Source organism: Gambusia affinis, linkage group LG08, assembly GCF_019740435.1.
Source record: "Gambusia affinis linkage group LG08, SWU_Gaff_1.0, whole genome shotgun sequence".
NCBI classification, from domain to species: domain Eukaryota; kingdom Metazoa; phylum Chordata; class Actinopteri; order Cyprinodontiformes; family Poeciliidae; genus Gambusia; species Gambusia affinis.
Window position 1 is genome coordinate 28033530 of NC_057875.1, and position 19255 is coordinate 28052784.

At 37.1% G+C, this 19255-nt stretch overlaps 2 protein-coding genes across 5 annotated transcripts; one reads left to right on the forward strand and one right to left on the reverse strand.

The window, feature by feature from the left end:
• Nucleotides 1–3911: 3911 nt before the first annotated feature.
• tesmin (testis expressed metallothionein like protein) lies at nt 3912–13107 on the reverse strand. Of its 4 annotated transcripts, none has more exons than XM_044124071.1 (13): nt 12973–13107; nt 11344–11593; nt 10187–10279; nt 9870–9945; nt 9673–9756; nt 8910–9033; nt 8202–8230; nt 8010–8095; nt 7355–7426; nt 6777–6879; nt 6027–6155; nt 5041–5144; nt 3912–4470 (listed from the first exon to the last, which is right to left on the reverse strand). In XM_044124071.1, the coding sequence occupies exons 2-13, from the start codon at nt 11577–11579 to the stop codon at nt 4287–4289; spliced, it is 1320 nt and encodes a 439-aa protein (XP_043980006.1). In that variant the 5' UTR covers nt 11580–11593; nt 12973–13107; the 3' UTR covers nt 3912–4286. The 4 variants fall into 4 exon arrangements, with proteins under 4 accessions (XP_043980006.1, XP_043980007.1, XP_043980004.1 ...); XM_044124072.1 differs by having other exon boundaries at nt 8916–9033; nt 9864–9945; XM_044124069.1 differs by having other exon boundaries at nt 9864–9945.
• Nucleotides 12333–19118, forward strand: zgc:110339 (uncharacterized protein LOC550490 homolog). Its single transcript, XM_044124078.1, has 6 exons — nt 12333–12575; nt 14606–14657; nt 16177–16364; nt 17401–17559; nt 17756–17866; nt 18212–19118. Exons 1-6 carry the CDS (start codon nt 12435–12437, stop codon nt 18323–18325), a joined length of 765 nt encoding a protein of 254 aa, XP_043980013.1. The 5' UTR covers nt 12333–12434; the 3' UTR covers nt 18326–19118.
• Nucleotides 19119–19255: the final 137 nt, after the last annotated feature.

Below are 19255 nucleotides of genomic sequence, written 5' to 3' on the forward strand. Positions count from 1 at the left end.
TGAATATTTAAATAAATAAATATTATTTAAATAATATTTAAATATTAAATATCATATATATTTAATGGTGTTTTTAATGTATAAAATATTATATATTTAATATATGATATATTAAATATATATGCATTATGTGATGCATTTTATTTACAACGCATAACTGTAAACATAATGCATCGTTTACGTTGCAATGCATTATAGGTAAATGACGTCTGGTTGGTCCGATTGCACTAGCTCCATCCAGCCAATGAGCTAAGCCTTTTCAATTTGACGTCGCAGATGTCTGACGTCATCTACAATCATTCCATTGAGATTGGGTCACAGATTTTATTTGCTAGATAATGGGTCTGGAACCTGGGAGTTCTTGAATGGTTGTTTTATTCATATATTATTTTTTGTCTTTTCTTTTTTCTGATTCCAATAAGAGACCCATCCAATTTGAAAAATAAGGAGAAAACCTGCTATAGACAACCATAAAAAAAACAACCATGGAAACATACCAACGACCAATTGCATAGAGCCTCTGCAGTTCAAATTAATACCCCTGCATTAATTCCTCAGCACTCCTGGACACAATCACACTGATAAAATTAAACAAGATACAATATGTTTTTTAAATGAGGCCTACTTTATTTAAAGAGAAACTCACTCCAGCGACTTTTCTGGGACACATAAATCCTTCTCAGTCTACGCCAAACCACGCCCACACACACTCGAGTTCGAGGAAAGTCCATCCTGATTGGATGAATCCTGTGGCCGCGGGCTGGCCCTGGGCTAACCAAAATTAGCCCCCAAAGGGGCGTGGCTTGGGGCCAAACGGAGGGGACAGTAACACTGAATGGGGACGTCAGAAGTTAGCGTTTCGGAAATACCCTGGGATTTTCCCCAGGCGGTTTGACGTCAGGATTGTTGAAAATGTAACAAAATGTGATACATTATTTCCAAAATGTATTTATTTTTAGGTAGTTATTTTTAAGTTGTTTATTTCAACAACTTTATTGTAAATGTCAGGGAAGGCTTAGCCCTAGTAGCCCATTTATACCAGCCGTCCCTGTTATAAAAAGATAAGTCTAAGTCTAAACTATGCCTCCATTAAAAAAAACAAAAACACTGATCCCTCTCTGATCCCACTGGTAAATTTGGTCTAAAAGCACTGTAAGAAGTACATATTTTGTGACTTGCTCTGTAGAGGAACAAGAATGCATCACAAGAGCTTAAAAACAGGGAATCAACAGATGATGCACCAAATTCTCTTGGCTCTAAAAGGAAAGACCGTGGCACCATGAAGATCTCTGTAAATGAATAATGCAGTAGGTATAGAAGACAATTACAATACAAATATATACTTTGCCTGTAAAATATGTCCAGATGACTGATGGGTGGAGTTCGAGGTAATTTCCCAAACATTTTATTGTTCTATTTAATTTGACCACATAACATGTTTGACCTGTTTCTACTGAAAGATTTAAATTGGCATATTACCACAATCAAAGTGCAAAAATATTTATATAGAAAACATGAAGAAACAAAATGAGAAAAATTTGTAATTAGAAAAACATATAATGGATACTTTGGGGGGAAAAAATTTGAAGGATTTTTTAAAACTTTTATTTTGCTTTTGAATTCGCAAATGAATGCCTCCTTCATGCTTGTTTTATTAGCCTAAGGATCCATGTTGATTTGAGGGTCTGTAAAATACAGTTGTGAATTAGTTACCATACTAGCTACACACAGTCAGTAAACAGTTTTTAGTTGGTGCACTAATCATCATAGCCTTTCATCATTTCACATGCTTGCATTGATATTAGGGTGGCACACCAACAACAAAGTCCATAAATATTTTTTTCTTATACTACTGATATGACTTTCATCCTAGTCAAAAAGCACAATAAATTGTAAACATTTTTAGTTTAAATTTTTTTTAAAGTGTCTTAAAAGTATGAAAGAGTATAAATAAATACATAAAATTTCAACAAATCTATGGTCAAACTACAAAAAATACTTTATTTTTTAATCAATATTAGAGAATGAAGATTACCTTAATTTTGTATAAGAGAGTACAAAATCAATCTCAACCCAGTTTCTTTAATTACATTGTCAGTTTTGCATACTCTGAAATAAAGTCACCTGCAGACACTTAAAAAATTCAGATTTAGATACTTTTACTTTTAGAAAAAGCTTTACAATAAAGAAACACTAAACTGCACTCACCATATCTGCTGTAGCAAGAACAAGTGGCCAAGTCACAGCATGTGTTTGTGGATCAGAGCAATGTTCCGGGCTGCTTATATCCTCCATAAGGAGCGCTGGAAGCAGGAACGGATTCGATCCTGCTCCCCATGGGACCTGGCAGGACTCCTGTTTACTCAAAGGTAAAAGAGCAGCACAAAAACAGGCTGACGTCATGGCAATAATCTGCACGTCGATAGTCTTCCTCTGTTTGAGTTCTGCAAGTGTAAGTTATGTTGTCCTAGGATGATAAAAGCTTTTTAGTTAGCACTCTTTTTATTTCTGTTTGTGTTCATATTTACATAACTATTTGATCCCACAGACTTCATCAGTCACTTTTAAATAATATCTTACATTGGCTTATCCAGGTGAGTCAGAACCAGAAAGAACCAGTTCTCATTTTAAAGGACTAGGTCAGATACACAGGTTTTACCGTTGTCATAGTAACATTTACATGGGAAATTGAAATTGGCTTAACTTTGGAAAGTTTCAAAGGTACAACAGTTTTACACAAAGAAATATTTTTCCATTGATTTAAATTCCTGTGGATGTGTCAACCACAGTTTTGCCACAGATGGGTCTGCATATGGAAGTTGTTTCTGGATCCCTGTATGCATGTGGAACCCTGTACAACCACACGTGGAAAAAAAGTCTTTTTTTACAGCACAATGTGAGCGTTCTCCAATTCTTTCTGATTCTCTCCAGTAGATTTTCTACCAGGCCAATCAGCAGAGAGAAGGAGTAGTTGTGAATGATGATGTCGACTTTCTGCGCTGGTTTAGTCTGCCTGTAGATTTATCAATGGAAGTGAAGTTGTTTGTCACTCTTCCAAATATTCAACTAACATCCACAGTTGCCTCATTTGGAGCTGCACTTTTCAGTGGAGGTTGTTTGTTCACAGTGCAGGCAGTTCAGTATGATTCCTAGTATTGAACTGGTGAATTACCTGCGTCACGAGCAAATGTTAGAAATTGGGGAAAATTTAAAACCTCAACACGGTCCACACCTCAATGAAACAATAATTTCTCAACATCCGAGAACCCAGACCCTCTGGATGAAAAAAATAGCGTAGGACAAGGTCTGGTTTTGATAATAGCAGTTATATGAGAAGGGTACGAGTCAAAAGAAAACTCGGAGAAATGACCTAAGGGCAGTTTCACAAAAGTAGATTTATGAAATCCAGGATCAGAGATAAGATCCGGTTGACATAGTGCCATCAGTTCATCCTGGCTTTATCTGTTTCACAAAGACTAAACCAGGCTCAGGTGCAGCTTTGTCAAGCCAGGCTAAAGTAATGCAGGTAAATAAGCATCCACAGATTTCTTCAGCAGACCAAGAAATCTATTGAAGATAGATCTATTGATCTATTGATCTATCTTCAATAGACCATGTATGCTTATGCTCCTAAGGGTTTTCAACATGACAGTTTTGAGTCTCGCAGCACCCCTGGCCTGGAGCTTCGTATTTACCTGGCAGGTGAAGTGTTGTTAAGACTGTGACTATGTGTCTCTATATAGAAATTGTGTTTTACATAAAGCTGTACAATTGTCTTAAAAATAGCAGTCCCAAAGACTTTTTAGAAAATACTGAATTGATTTCAAATGGTTGAAAAGCAATGTGTAGTATTTTATTTCATTTGCCTGGTATTTGTCAATTATCAAGGCAAATCTAAAAACAAATTTTAAATATTCATAAAGTAACAATGTTTACATGACAAATGACAATAAAGATTAAAACATGGATATTGCTACATTGGTTTACTGTGTTATGCTGATGAATGCTAAGTGCTGATCCATTAAACAGGACCATATATCTTATCTTTGTGTTATAAATACAACTACAACAAATTAAAAATAAATGAGAAGGAAATTTTATATTGGGTTATATAACAAACTAAAGAATTCATCAAAGTTTCACAAAATATCAGGAAACATTTTAAAACAACAGAACATTCTGTAGAACATTCAAACATGCTAACTGTGTAGCTAGCGCAGATGTTGTCCAGCTTTTCAGTTCACCACAGGGCTCCAGAGTTTTTCTGGTCCTCCATAGGAAAAGTGTTACTGTGGGCAGTAGTCGAACATGGCTTTGACAATTTCTGAGAGATGATGTCCGAACTCTGCCAGGACCAAATGCTGAGCCATGGTGTGTGACTTGTTCTCCTTCTCAGCCTCACTTGCCTTAGTCAGCAAAAATCCGCATACAGTCTCCGCCCATTCAGGGGTCAACACTGACTGAGAACATCTGAGAACACACATACAAACGAGGGGCTTTGCAGATCAGTTAAAATAAAGATTTACTTTCATGTTTCATTTATTGGTATTACACATGGGTAACTATTAGCAATATCATAAAGGAGTGGTACATTTTGTTTAAATGCAGTGTGTTCCTGATGGACTGACAAACACCAAGTAAACACACCAAACATCATGCAGATTATTTGTTTGTGAAAAACAAAATAAAATCAGTATGAGAGAATAATTTTAGCTGGTTTATTTGAGTAAAATCTACGTCATTTATTTTTCGTAAACTTGAGCGTGATAGACATCCCATGACAGAATGTACATGTTTCCATTGTTGCACTGCAGAAAGCTGATTATACAATCAGAATAACCAAACATTATTAAAGGCCTATTGTAAATTGCTCCAAAATACCTGTTAAATTTCAAACAGGAGTTAGATTTGGTGATTTCCATCTTTAAAGATGTAGCTCAATGCATGTATATACACATAATAAGTTTATACACAAAAAGACTCAAACTTTGAGGTTAAAACTAACCACAAAATGTTCCAAGTTAAACTTGACAGACTCACCTGTTCCTCACTTTGCCCCCAACCCCCTTGGCACCCACTTGAGAGTTGTTTGTATGGTTCAAACAGCCAATACATTTGCAGCTGGAAGTACACTGGATGTTAGCCTGCAAATGAAATAAAAAGGTGATACGTCAGTTTCACTCCACAATAACGCGCATATATTTATCATGCTTTTCAGTGTTATCAAAGTTTATTAAAACTGGGGAAAATAAGCAGATCTAAGAGAAATTGCTCTTCAAGGTTAATCGTTGAAATCCACAAACTAAAGGGAGATGATTTTCTTTCTGGCAACAACTTTTCCAACAGAAATACTCGAAATTAAACGTATTTTCATGAAATCTCTTAAACCAGATTCTGACAACGCTCGCCTGCTTTTTCAACTGTCTTGATTTTTGCTGATTTGAAAAGGCATCATTTAAATGCTGGTCAAAACATGGAAATGACACAGCTGACATGTCATCAAGTAATTTAATCATTTCTGTAGATCCCCCAGTGATCTTTACAGCAGGAATCACAAAGTGACTCTAGTTACCAGTCTGGGATGACATGATGAAGAGTAAAACTGATGTAGGAATCACTCCTTGGTCAAGTATCCACAAGTCAGTAGTTGCAGCAAATGACAAACTTTGATAAATACTTTTCAACAGGTTTAATCAGTCCTGTAATCAATATAATTTTTTTTTTTACTTCAGTTTGCCTTTGCTTGTCATATTTTATTAAATTGTATTCTGTTGAATTACACTTAGATTTTTTTTCCCCACTATCAAGTTGTAAATAAGCTAGTTGACTCTCTAAGGAAAGAGATGTTTGTGATATAATTACTTAGTTAATCAAAGTAGACAAGACTTTGTGAGAAAATGTGAATTAGACAAATACAAATAGAAGAACAACACAAGAATGTAGACAAAAAAGTTATTAATGGAGTTACATCACCAAAACATAGACTTCTTTGACCCTGGGATGTGTTGTGTGTGTGCTGGAGTTACCTCATAGCATTCACAGTAGTTCTTCAGGCATCCTGAACGTTTACAGTTGCAGCCTTTGTTGTTCCAACTTTTGGCCTTTCCTGTCTTCCAATCAACAAGCTTAGACTTGAAGGCATTGGGGTTACGTAGCTGCAAAACCAGAAGACAAGATAAGATTCAAGAGAAAAATGTTTTAGTTTCAAGTTTGCCTCTCCAAGGTCAACCACTTGGGAGACAACCACTTGCCTCCCCTAGCAGCTCATCTCAGGCTAGTCTGCTGCTTTTTCTCTGACCTTTGACATAAAGAAGACATTGTTGTCCAGACAGCTGCTGCTTATTGAAATTTTCTCTTGGTCCAACCATCTTGTGTACATTTCAGAGATTGTTCTTCCCAATTCAGGTTGATCATTTGCTAGTCTGTTAGAACAGTAACTGTGTTCAAAACTTAGATCAGCACATCAGCAATCATCTCAGAGTCAAAGTTATGAAAACATTGTTTCTTCCCCAACCTGATGCTCACATTGAAATTCAGCAAGGCATCTTTACGACAGCATTTAAATGTATTGAGTGGTTGCCGTGGTATTGGCTGATTAACTATTTGTGTTAACAAGCCATAACAAATGATTAGAATGATATATGGTGTTTTACATTGCCAGCAATCTGCAATTAGCACATAGGTGTTTAAATACTTTGACACTACTGATGTAGCATACTCTAGTTACTCTAGCCTTACAAATAAATCCATGATTAAGAGAACTTGGTTTGTCAAACCTTGATTGCTTCACGACGCTTCATTTCATGCTCTTCATTGTTGTGACAGTTAGAGCAGTCACAGTTGCTGCACATCACTCCATTGGCAAAACACTCACAGTAGCTGAAAGAGATAAAAACACCAAATAAACCACACCAAATCCCTTTATGCTGTGCCCATGTGTGTGTGGCTTTGTATTTGATACATTGTAAGGACAATTTTTCTGCTTTTTATGTGCTCTGGCTCCATAAGACGAACTGCTGCATATGGCTTAGGGGTTAGGTTTAGGACTAAAGTGTGAACTGAGTTTAAGTTAGGCTAGGGTTAGGTATGTACTAGTAATGGTCAAACTTAGGGTTAGGGTCAGGATTTAAGTGTGATACTAACATAAATTTCCGAGATAGCCTGACGCAACCTGGAGAAAACATTTGTCACACCTGAATAATAATTAAGAATAATAATCGTTTAAGACATGCATCACAAACAACATTTTCAGCTCAAACAAAGAGTGTTAGAACAGGGATAAGTGATTAGGTAAAAGTTCATGTCTTTCAGCTGTTTTAGAGGTGAAGAAAATGATGTAAGATGGTTGACTCACAGTTTGAGGCACCTTGATCTTGTACAGTGGCAGGGCTTCTTGGATCTCAACTCCATCAAAGCCCCAACGGGTCTACAGGGGTAAAGGATGAAAAGTCAACTTAAGCCAGTTTTAAATCGGCATCAATGTGAATACAGGCCAGGCTCAGTCCTCTGATGAAAATAGACGTTTGTGTTTTTAAAAGCACAAAGTTTCTTTTTATTGTTTTGCAGAAGGAATTCAAATCTATCTATTTGTAACTGATTATTGTAACTCTTTGTATTTATTGTTGGACCAGAGCTCCCTGCAGCAACTGCAGAGCATGCAAAATGCTGCAACCAGTCTGTTGACGAAAACAAGGAGGCATGAATCTATTACCTCCTTTTGCAGACCCTTCCTGGGCTTTTCAGGTATGATTTAAGGTTTTATTGATTGTTTTTGTGTCTAAACTCTATGGGCCTATCTTAAGTGAACTCTTGTAGTTCTACACTCCACCCAGAAACCTAAGGTCAACCAACCAGCTTTTTACCAAACTTAATAAAATAGTCTTTGTTTTACCACTTTGGTCAACTGAGGTTGTTGTAAATGTGCTACATAAATAAACTTTGATTTGACTTATTCAGGTTTAGTAAAGAGTTGGTACCAGGACAGAAATTTGACAATTTTACTTTCTTACCTCTGCAGAGAGGCCTGAGGCTGAATGTTGGTTGTCTGAACTCTGCACTCATACAGAGAACAAGCTGTCTGATGGTTTTCAGGATGCTGAGGATAAATACATCACTGAATAAATGGATATGAAAAATAACTAACTATTAAAGACTAACTAGTTCAAGATGGCACAGTATGCAGTACAGAAATCTTCTCTTACCTGTTTGGGAGTCTCCAACACATTGGCAACTGTTAAAAACAATGAAGAGTTATGAGACTCCATCTACTTCAAAATTCATAAGACATTTCTTTAAGTTAACACTTTTAGTCAGATTAAGAGATTAGATGTCCCCCTTTAATATGTGTGTCTAGGAGCACCTACACCTTTGAAGTGACTGAGTCTGGCCCTTTTGCTCTGTCTCACCCAAACTACAATCCTGACTTGCAATCCAAACAATCCAGGTTATTATTGCAGTCTCTGTTCTTGTTACCTTACGATCCTCCATTCAGAACCAATACTGGTTCTAATGTGATTCTTTTCTTCTACAGGTTGCTCTTTGATACATCAAGGAGATGCACATTATGAAGTATATTATTTATTGGTTGTATAAGTGATACTATCTGACTTGGATCGTTCCAGCCTGTTTTCACTGCCTGTTTTGCAGTAAAAACCGTATCACAAAGGAAACATGAAGGGAGCTATGTGAAGAAAAACAAATCAAGCACAGCTGCTAGAAATGAAATAGAATAGGTGTTTTATTCTGTTTAACTGCATGATGATTGGTGTGGCAGCATTAGTCCATAATGTTAAGCCAGTTCTAGCATGTTTAAAAAGTCTGAGTCTTGTAGTGCTGCTAGTGTATGTAAAAACTTCTGGGGAAAAGCCTGAAGCAGTTTTATAATCTCTGTTGTTTCAGTTCATCCTAACCTTCACCTGGGGCCATTTTATTGTGTTGATGTGTTTCTGCAGAATCCAGGGACAGATATGTGGGTCCTGCCTCAGGGGGAGTAACTAGCACTACTTGTCCACCTCCAACGACGTCATACATCACCTGACAATTAAAAAGAGGTTATCTTTACTACGGTACTTTAATCCCGGCCCCTGGCTCTAACATGTGGGAATATTCTACACTCTAAAAAGTTTATTAGGGCTGTAATTCATGTAATGAATTTATTTACATTAATCTCACTTAATCCTTTTGGATTAGTAATGACAATTTACGGTTTTTGTGTTGAATTAATTTAACAGTTAAAAATATTTAACTTAAAGGAACCTTTTACTTTGACTTTGATGTTTTGATAATACTGCAGGAGGTTTAAATTTATATATATATATTAAATGAATCTGAACATAAAAGTATCATGACCTTAAGAAACCCATGGTTGAGCTCTACATGCTACCATTCACAGCTGTGGAAACACTGGTACTGTTGTCTGTTATTACCTTTTATGTCATTTTATACAAAATTTTATCTAATCTCTAGATGACAGCAGATGTCAATTTATTTGGTTGTTTATTTTTGTTTTCGTTTGGCCTGGAGTCTGAAATAAAGTTTCTATTACCGTACTCTGTTTTAATTTTAAATTGTACATATATATACTCTTAGACACAGAAATCTATTAATCTGTGGGTGATAATGTTTGCAGATTCACTTTTGCCCACCGAATTGAAAATGTTTCGCTGCACTTACAGTCTGAGTGATGTGAGATGCAACTTCAGTAGGTTGCTGCTGAAACTGCAGATTTTCCATGGGTACAGGGTTGTATAAATCCACCTGAATAAGCACAGGGAAACATCACACTCTTGGAAACATAAAAACAGTTGTATGCAATCTGCTTAAATTTGTTAAGTCATTACTTGATTCTGAATGTTTGAACTAACCCTTACATTGGAGAAAACTGGTTCCTTATTCGACCAAATGGCAGAGGCTGAGTCGAGCTGGCTGCTGTAGGAAGGACCAGGACTGGAGAGATCAGAGTAACTTAAGTCACCATTAGATTCCAAACATAGCACTGCTCAACCTTTCAACAATGGTGTATTAAGGCTGCAGAGCCCACACATCACAATAGTGTATGTTGTTCCAATGCCCACAACCAGGTTTGTTTAATGCACACTAAAAAAAAATGTAGCTTAAGTTGGACAGTTGTAGGACTGCATGTCTTTAGAGAAGCTATGTTGGTAGAGAGGGGTGAATGAGTACATACTCAGCAGGGAGTTGGTTCTGGTTCATCTGGGTTTCCATGTGGTAGTTTTGGTAGGTCAGCTGACACGGCATGGCCTGATATGGGTACTCCAATCTGAGATGAATGTAACTTGGGCAGTTTAGAAGTATATTCAGAAATTCTTATACAGTAGATCTTAAAAGCAAACACACCCCTGGTAAAAAGCAAAGCCCTTATAAAGTAAAATATTAGACCTTAAGCAATAATCTCCCGTTTTTTCTCCATCTGTAATATGATGTGTATACTGTCACTGAAAAACTAAATTATAAGCATCAGTTTTTGCGAAATCTGGCTGCCCTTAATTAATACTTGTTTTGAGCAACCTTTGCTTGAACTTCAGCATTTCATTTCCTGTGGTCTATACAACTTGCCCAATAAATATCATAGAAGTTCTCAAAATCTGCCACATGGCTTGACATCTCTCATCTAAAGTCCTCTCCAAGTGACCTAACCAGATTTATTTGCCTTTTGGTCCTTCAAAAACTTTAATTTTCTTCTGATGAAGCAAGGTCTATTTATTTTTGAGATATGATTAGACTCATTGAAAAACCTTCTAGTCGCCACCTGAAAGTTTAATTTCAAAACTGATTTTAAAATGTTCATTATTTCATCTACCTTAAAACAACAACAAAACAGTTAAAAAACCCACAACCTTATTATGATGCTGCCACCAGTATCATTGTGTTCATGCAAATAGGCAATGGAAAGAAATTTTTTTCTTAATGGTTGCTCTGCTCCTAAGGCTATGGTGTCCTGAGCAGAGTGTCATTTTTACCATAACAAGAATCACTACTGACCCTGACCATTATGGCTCTAAAAGTCGTAACTTAATTTGTGAGCTAATTTGCTTTTGACTTGTTTGTATGCCTGTATGACTTCAGTCAGGATTTGGTGTAACATTTATGTCAGTGACTCCATTGGAAATCAATACTTATGCTACTCACTGTATCACACTGAAGGTTGAAAATGCTAATGATCTTGACAGTGGTCTAATTTTTTTACAGTGTAATACTGTGTAAAAAAAAAAAAAAAAAAAAACAGCAAAAATAAATGGAGTGAATATTTTTTAGATCGGCTGTATTGGTACAACAGGGCAGCAAAATCACTTTATCAGGAGATAAAACACAATGTCACATTACCTAAAGCTGAATGGGTCCAGAATCTCTGGTGAGATGATTTGTTGATAAGTATGGGGAATGATCCATGATAAACTGCTATCACCCCAATTTCCTGCTCCAACAGGAATCATAGTAGAACAGGTTTCATGGACATTCTCTTTATCAGAGCAGGGATCTTTCTGAGGAGGCTTGTCATCTTCAGTATAGACCTGTGTGGACTGTCCAGGATTCGGCTCAATCAATGCCTGGTTCATCATGCCCACGCAGATACCTGTTTCGTCCAGAAATCAGAAGAATGATTCCTTAGCTGATCCTAGTTTCTGTCTTTTGTAAAGTGTACTTTTATCAGCTTATTTTAATGGAGTCTCTGCAGTGATATATAAAATCACATAATCTTTGGTGACGTGGATGAGTGTCAGAACTCTGGCTTTTTGGGTTGGGATTTTGTTTTCTGTTTTTCCGAGTTAATCACTTATGTCTTAGTTCATTTTTGTTTCACCTTTGTTGAGTGAATGAGATGTAGTAACAATTATTTACATTACACCTATCACAGATATTAAAAACACGAAGTGCTTCACAAAGGCACAAACAAAAAAACAATAGAAAAACTGACCAACTGTAGCAGCCTGGGTAAAAACGTGTTGGAAAAACAGTGTCTTTAGCTGCTACGTAAGAGTCAGTGGAATTCATGCAGGGTCATAACCTGAAAGACGAGTTTAAAGTGACGGTTGTTTCACCAACAACCCGTGATCAGATGATCCAAGGGGAACAATAAAGCTCCAATAGATTCTGAACGTCAGCAGATAGATATGTGGAACACATGTCAACATAGAGCTTGTAAAGTATCTTAATAAAACTTCTACAAATGTTTTATGAAATGTAACTGAAATGTGTTACCTTTAACATTTATTACAATCTCATTTAAACTGTAGTTTAAATGAGTCTGCTACATGCGGCTGAACTCGTCTGAAATGTAGCTATTTCCCACAGTAGCTACCTCTCTCCAGGTGGTGGCAGTATAATGTGCGAACAAAGTTATAACATTATGTCAAAGAAGAAAAGGTTGGATAACTGTTACAGAAGAACTATCAGAAGAACCTTACGAAGTAAACATGAGTCAGGGTGTGTGGAAGTCCGTGTTGATAACCGGTTCCAGCAGAGGGATAGGACTGCAGCTGGTTAAAGAGCTGGCTAACAGCAGCAACAGACCCGCTACCATCATAGCGACAGCCCGCAACCCTGCTGCTTCCACGGTAACGACCCGAGCTGCTCATTTAGTTTCGCTGTCTTTTATGTTGTCACTGATAACACTGACTGAATTCATAGTCTGGCCCCAACGGCTCAAATACGGTCCGTAAGGCATAAAATCAGGTTGTTTCCTATCTATACTGTACACCAGGGGTTCCCAAAGTCGGTCCTCGAGGGACGGCATTCTGCATGTTTTAGTTCTCTCCCTGGTTTAACGCTCCTGGATTAAATGATGGCTCGTTAGAAGGCCCAAGAAGAACATTGACATGCTGAAAAGATTGTTGGTACCACCAGGGAGAGAACTAAAACGTGCAGGATGCCGACCCTCGAGGACCGACTTTGGGCACCCCTGCTGTACACACAGATCCTGTAACAAGCTGTGGCTCATTAAGTCATGCTTACCTTTTTTTATTATTTCTTGAGCCAATCGTAAAGCAATGTCAGATAGTCTGATTTCAGAAGGATAAAAGAGTAAAATACAGTTCTCAGTGTCACAAAGCTGATTCGTTTTTTGTTTTTTTTGGTTTGTGTTATCACCATGGCAACTGATACTGGTACCCTAACTGACGGATGGAATGTGATAGCAAGAACACATCCGGGAACTTTGGGTATCACCACGTCCCACTTTGGTGGAATAATTGGGTTAAATTGGTTTTAATTGCATGCATATGATGGCAGACAATTTGAAGGATGAAATTATGCTGCTTTTTTGAGTGACGATGTTTCTTTCAATAAAACATTGAAATAATTGGAAATAAAGTCGGTCACTTAAGTATTCCTCCACTGGAGTGGACAAACAACCCCAATAAGACGACCAAACCATATAATATGCGAAACCCTATTCTAAATAAATACTACATTTCTTTTTTTTTCAGTATGCTCAAAAATTGGGAAGAGTGCAGTTTTCCAACATATTGTACTTGTATTGTATTGTATTGTATTGTATTGTATTGTACTGTTATGGATATTTGAGAATGCAAACACAGTGCTAGCTTGTTGCTGCTATTGCCATCAGCAGAAATGCACTGCTCCTGGTAAGAAACATCCAATCAGAGCAAAGAGAAAGCTCTTAGCGCTGTCAATCAGGCTCGTGCTGTTCAATGGTGAAGAAACAATTTACCTTTACGGGAAAACTGTTTATCTGCTGCCACCTGTTTTATCTGGTGCATAACAACAGATAAAACTGGTGTAGTTTCTGTTTACTGGGTGTTAAGTTGATATGTTAGAATTTGGTGAAGAACAGCTCATTTCTCTTATGTCCTGATACACAAACCCTTACATTTTTTCTTTTTATTGTGACCCTATGTGAAAAGAGCTGGTTATTAATGTAATTGTGGAGATATATTTTCTATAGTTTACCCATGTGACTTACCAAGTGATGAGCGGTGCTACATAAGTAAACAGTTTTTCCAAAGCAATGCTAATTTCTTGTCTCTACAGTCTTGTCCATCTGACACAAGATTAGCTACACATAAAGTACCAACCACTACTCTGTATAAATAGGCTTTGTGTACATTAACTTTCCTCACAGCTTTATTGAACATTTCCTCAGGTGGTGGCAGTGAGACTTGCATTCAAGATGTTGAACACTGTGTTTAGTGCCTTACCACTCTGATTACTTTAGTCCAAATATAACTGCTCTATATGTCAAAGCCTGTTGATCATGGTTGTTGTGTTGAAGAGTTTGTACTGGCTTCAAGGGTTTTATTGCATTGTGTAGCAACAAGGAGGGTTGCTATGCAGGGCAGCCAGCTTTGTTATTTTCATCAAAAGTGGCAGATGATGCTGCAGATGTTAAAAAAAATTGAGAGATTTTGTTTTCCTTCATATTAAAGCAGACTTTGTGCTTGCAGTTATAGAGTTCTACAAACCACATATTCAGTGGCGTGAAAATGCTTTTACTTGTCAGGGCTAAATCTTCATCAAGCAACTTTTATGTCATACAAAAATGACTGTGTTGTGAGTGTAATTTACTACAATACATGCAGTATTTACAGTACACATTAAATGCTAAACTTGACTTTCCTTTCCCTAGGCTTTGCAGGAGCTGTCAAAAACACACTCAGGTCTTCATATTGTTACATTTGGTAAGTCTGCCTGTACTTTGTCCATCCCTTATATTTCATCAACGTCTTGGTAGAACCCACCAGTTAGAATAACATAATTTTTTGTTTCATTGGAGATGGCTCAATGTTATCCTTCTGGAATTTCATGAAGTCCTCTGCGAAGTGCTTATATGAATGTGGACAACAAAGTTTTAGTGTGAAAACAAAAAAAGCAATAAATAAACAAATAAATAAATAATCCCAGTGCAACTACTAGTGATTAAAAAGACATATATTTTAAAGTATGAAACAAATTAAAATGTAAAGAGTACAATTATTAGACTCATTGAGCAATCAAAGTGAAAATGCTTCTTTGAGCAGTTGAGATTTCAGTCAGAACTTAAAAAATAGGCATTGAGTCTGAGAGTTCTCTGCAGTAAGTGTGGAAATAAACATGCTTTTGAGAGCTATTCCACGGGAAGGAATCGTGTGTTGAACCAGACCAGCATGCCACTTTTTGTTAGGCAGTTGGACGAGGACATTGTGTACACACCTTGTCCTCCTTAAGGTTCATCAAACCTGAGCAGTTTGGAGTTAATCTGCTGATCCAAACAGGATCATTCTCATTCTCTTTTTCAGTCAGAATGAAAGTGCCCTCAGATAACATGCATTTGATGCTCGTACGTGCCCAAACAGATGCACATTTACATCTACATGAAACAAAAACAGAGAAAATATTCTATTTACTTTGTAGTCATTTATTGAGGGGTTTCTCATAAATGAGGTGTGTGTTACATGATTGTATGTAGCAAATGGGATCAGTTTTGTGATTTAGTTTTAAATAATAAAATATTAAAATGATGAAAAATATTGGTTCCAATGCCCCTTGAATATATAACACTGAATGGAGTCACATTTCAGTGTATTAAGGTAAGTTTTGGATTTTGTAGTTTGTAATTGACAATGCTTGACTGCCACACATTTTCAGGTAAAAAGTTTATGTATTTACACAAACGTTCATGTAACATTAATTTTTGAACATACTCATTTGTGCATCAAACAATATGCCGCAACAGTTTTTGAGAGATACACGCTGTACACCCGAGGCCCCGGGACACCCAGGGTGAACGCAATAACAACAGTAGTGACAACAGTTTGACATTTTTCAGCTTTCTTGTCTCACAGAGCTTACACGTCTGTGTGTACAAGCTCAAAATTTCACAACTGCAAATTTTGTAGGAGGAGGGCAAGTGATTAAAATGTGAGACACATTTTACAGAACTTTAATGGAGAAGGAGCGAGGTTGCCTGCTATGTGTCAAACCCTTTAGTGGTCAGTCATGGATGTATATTTAAACACATTAAAGACTGTGAATTGTATTGGTGCTGGCTGGCCACCCATGGATAAACACTATAGTCCTTGACATGGTTGTCCTTCTGCAGGCTCCTCTCTCTCTAACCTTCTTTCCTGTCAAATGACGGTTCTAAAAAAAGGTTACTAGTGTCAAAAACATTTATACAAAAGATTGTAAATTGCACATTCATGTTTCTGTTCATTCCAGATGTGAGCAGTGAGGAGAGCATAAGTTCAGCCTCTGAACAGGTTCGGTCTATTGTGGGAAATTCAGGACTCAACTGCTTGATTAATAATGCTGCCATTGGATCCTCCACTAACATCAGCACTGTAACCCCAGAGGCAATGATGACGATGTTCCAGGTCAACACTGTTGCACCACTCTTTGTAACAAAGGTGTGGAAGATCCAAATGCTATGTTCCTCATACCAACATAGGATTGGTGTTACAGCATGTATGTTATGTATTTGAATGCAATAAAATGCATGGGTTTTATTTTAAAAAAACATCCTTTCTTATGTGCGTTTTATATATCATATTTAACTTTTAGGGAAGTATTTTGTGCCACTACAGTTTGTCCTCTTATTTCAGACGTTGAGACTTGTTTTTACATTCTATAAGACCTTCAGGTCTAAAGTTAACAAATAAAATATGCAGATGTTCCACTGTGTATGAAACCAACAAATGCATACATTCTACATTATATTTTGCCCACTGACTTTGCAATTAACTTTATAATGAGAACTGGAGAATTTGGTGGGTCAGCTCAACATTAAAATGTATGCTTAACAAGACTACATTGTCTGACAGAGAAAAGTGCCACAAAAAGGCACAAAGACCTGAGGAAAGCCACGTGTGAGGACAACATTAACAGTCTGAAAGCTGACTTACTCCTCTGCCAGACCATAATGTTCCTGTATGCCTTAAAAGCAATCCAACTCTTCTTAAATCTGACCTGTTATCCACTGTTACTCCCCGTTTATTTTGTGTGATAGTGTGAACTAAATTGCAGTACGTGTTTTGTAAATGAGTCAACCTTTGGCTCATCAAGTAAGTGTGTTTTAACAGGACAAAAAGCCTTTCGTGGACGGAATATGAGGTGTGGTGTTTTGGTGACATTTTCTTGTTTCACTGTAAGTGAGACGAGCAAAGTATGAGCTGTTTGTATTCTGTTGTTAAACTCAGGCTTCATCCTAGTGAGAGATGGACTCTGCCAGGGTTTCTCCTTGTCGCTGAACCTGTTTGTAATGTTCATGTACAAATTATATAATCGTGGAAAAGATGGTGTGTGGTCTGGGCACCTCAGGCTCTTATTTTTGATTTTACAGATGTTGTTCTGGCAGCGTGTTTTGGCCTTTCTGGTGTTCTGGAGCTCTGACACTGATTATGTTTTGCAGCCTGATCTTCTTGCTGTTTTGTTGGTTTTGCTCAGGCCTTCATGCCTCTGCTGGAGACTGCTGCTGCTGCCAGGGCAGGTGGGATGGGGATCCACAGAGCAGCTGTCATCAACATGTCCTCTGTCCTTGGTTCCATCACACTGAACTGTGGGGATGCTGCCAAATTCCAGAGCTATGCCTATCGTACCTCTAAGGTCAGAACATGCACAAGAAATGGTTACAAAATTCAGATGATAGATTTGGTTTATATGAAGAAGTAACTATATATGTAACCATAACTACTTACATTAAGTGTCACTGTGAAATGATGGAATAAAACTGTTTTATATGTTTTTGTGAGTCACAGCAACAGAATAAAAGAATTTATTTATTTATTTATTTTTCCCACAGGCAGCCCTAAACATGGTGACAAGGTGTCTAGCTGCTGATTTGAAGTCCAGTGGAATTCTCTGCATGTCTCTGCACCCTGGCTGGGTGAGGACGGACATGGGAGGACCTCATGTAAGCACTATTTAGATTAAAATCAATCTCTCTGGGCTTCTTTCAACAATACTTAAAAAAGGTTTACAGGGACATCCTATATGGTGTTGTACTGATACACTTTGGGATCCAGACAGCAAAATATGAGTGAATCAACATTGAAATATGGTTAGGCAGAAATATTGAATCCATGTTGAAGTCTTACATTGAAATTATACAAAAATTAGTCTGTGACTTATATACTGAATCATTGTTAGGGTTTCAACCATAGCTGATACTACAGTATATCAACGTTGATTCAACCATCATCTAAATGTGGGTCTGTATCAGAGGAAATCCTCCACTGACAATTTATTTCTGTTACAGGCTGATTTAACAGTAGAGCAGAGTGTTTCTGGAATCCTGTCTGTCCTCTTCAGCCTTAGCGAGCGGGACCACGGAGAGTTCCTTGACTACCATGGACAGAAGCTACCGTGGTAAAGCATATTTGCTGCACTGAGTATTTCACCGGCAGAGCAGACTCATTCCTGAAAGAGGAGTTTATATTTGATGCATTGAACATGACATGAAGCTGGGAGCATATCAATCACACCACTCTGTGCATTAGCACACCATCTTGGCTGCATCTCTTCTCACTGATTGGCCTGGTTGAAACTCACTATGAGAAATTGAGGTCAATGGGAGAAATTTCAGATGGAGCATTGAATGGAGATGAGAATTGAGCAGAATTGAAGGAAGGCAATAGCCAAGCTAATTAAATGGTAACATAGTCTTCCATACACACTTGTTGCTCTCTCGGACAGTTTTTTTTTTTTTTTTTTTTTTAACCACTTCAACCAATATTGTTTACCATTAAATTATGCACTTATCACTTCTTTTGGAGCAATATTTAAGTCACTAAGGTGATAAATAGGAGGGAAATGAAAATGTCCCTTGAAAGATTATTTTGCCCATCACTTCTATAGCAAAATCAGTTTCTTTCTTCTTTAAATTCTGATTTAAAGAAAAAAACATTTTTTGACATTATTGACATCTAGTGGTGTAATAATGGTATTACAGTCTTTGAATGCTTAACCTGAGGCATCATGAACATTTTCTTGTGCCCCTGGCACATATTCTCCATCACAAAATATGTCAAGTAGTTTCAGTTTTATTTAATTTTATTTTTTTTATTATTTTCTCTCTGGATTCACTGTTTATGAGTTGTATAAATAAATAAATAAAAACATGAGGTTAGATGTCTGTGTGGTTTAATAAATATTAACAGATTAACAAAACTTTTCACTTTGTATTAAGTTTTTTCATTTTCATCAAATAAAGTTCCAGTATGTAAAATTTGGTTGTATTTACATGTTGACACTGCTCACCAGGTGTGCGCTGCCTTACCTGAGGACAAAGAAGACAAAACTC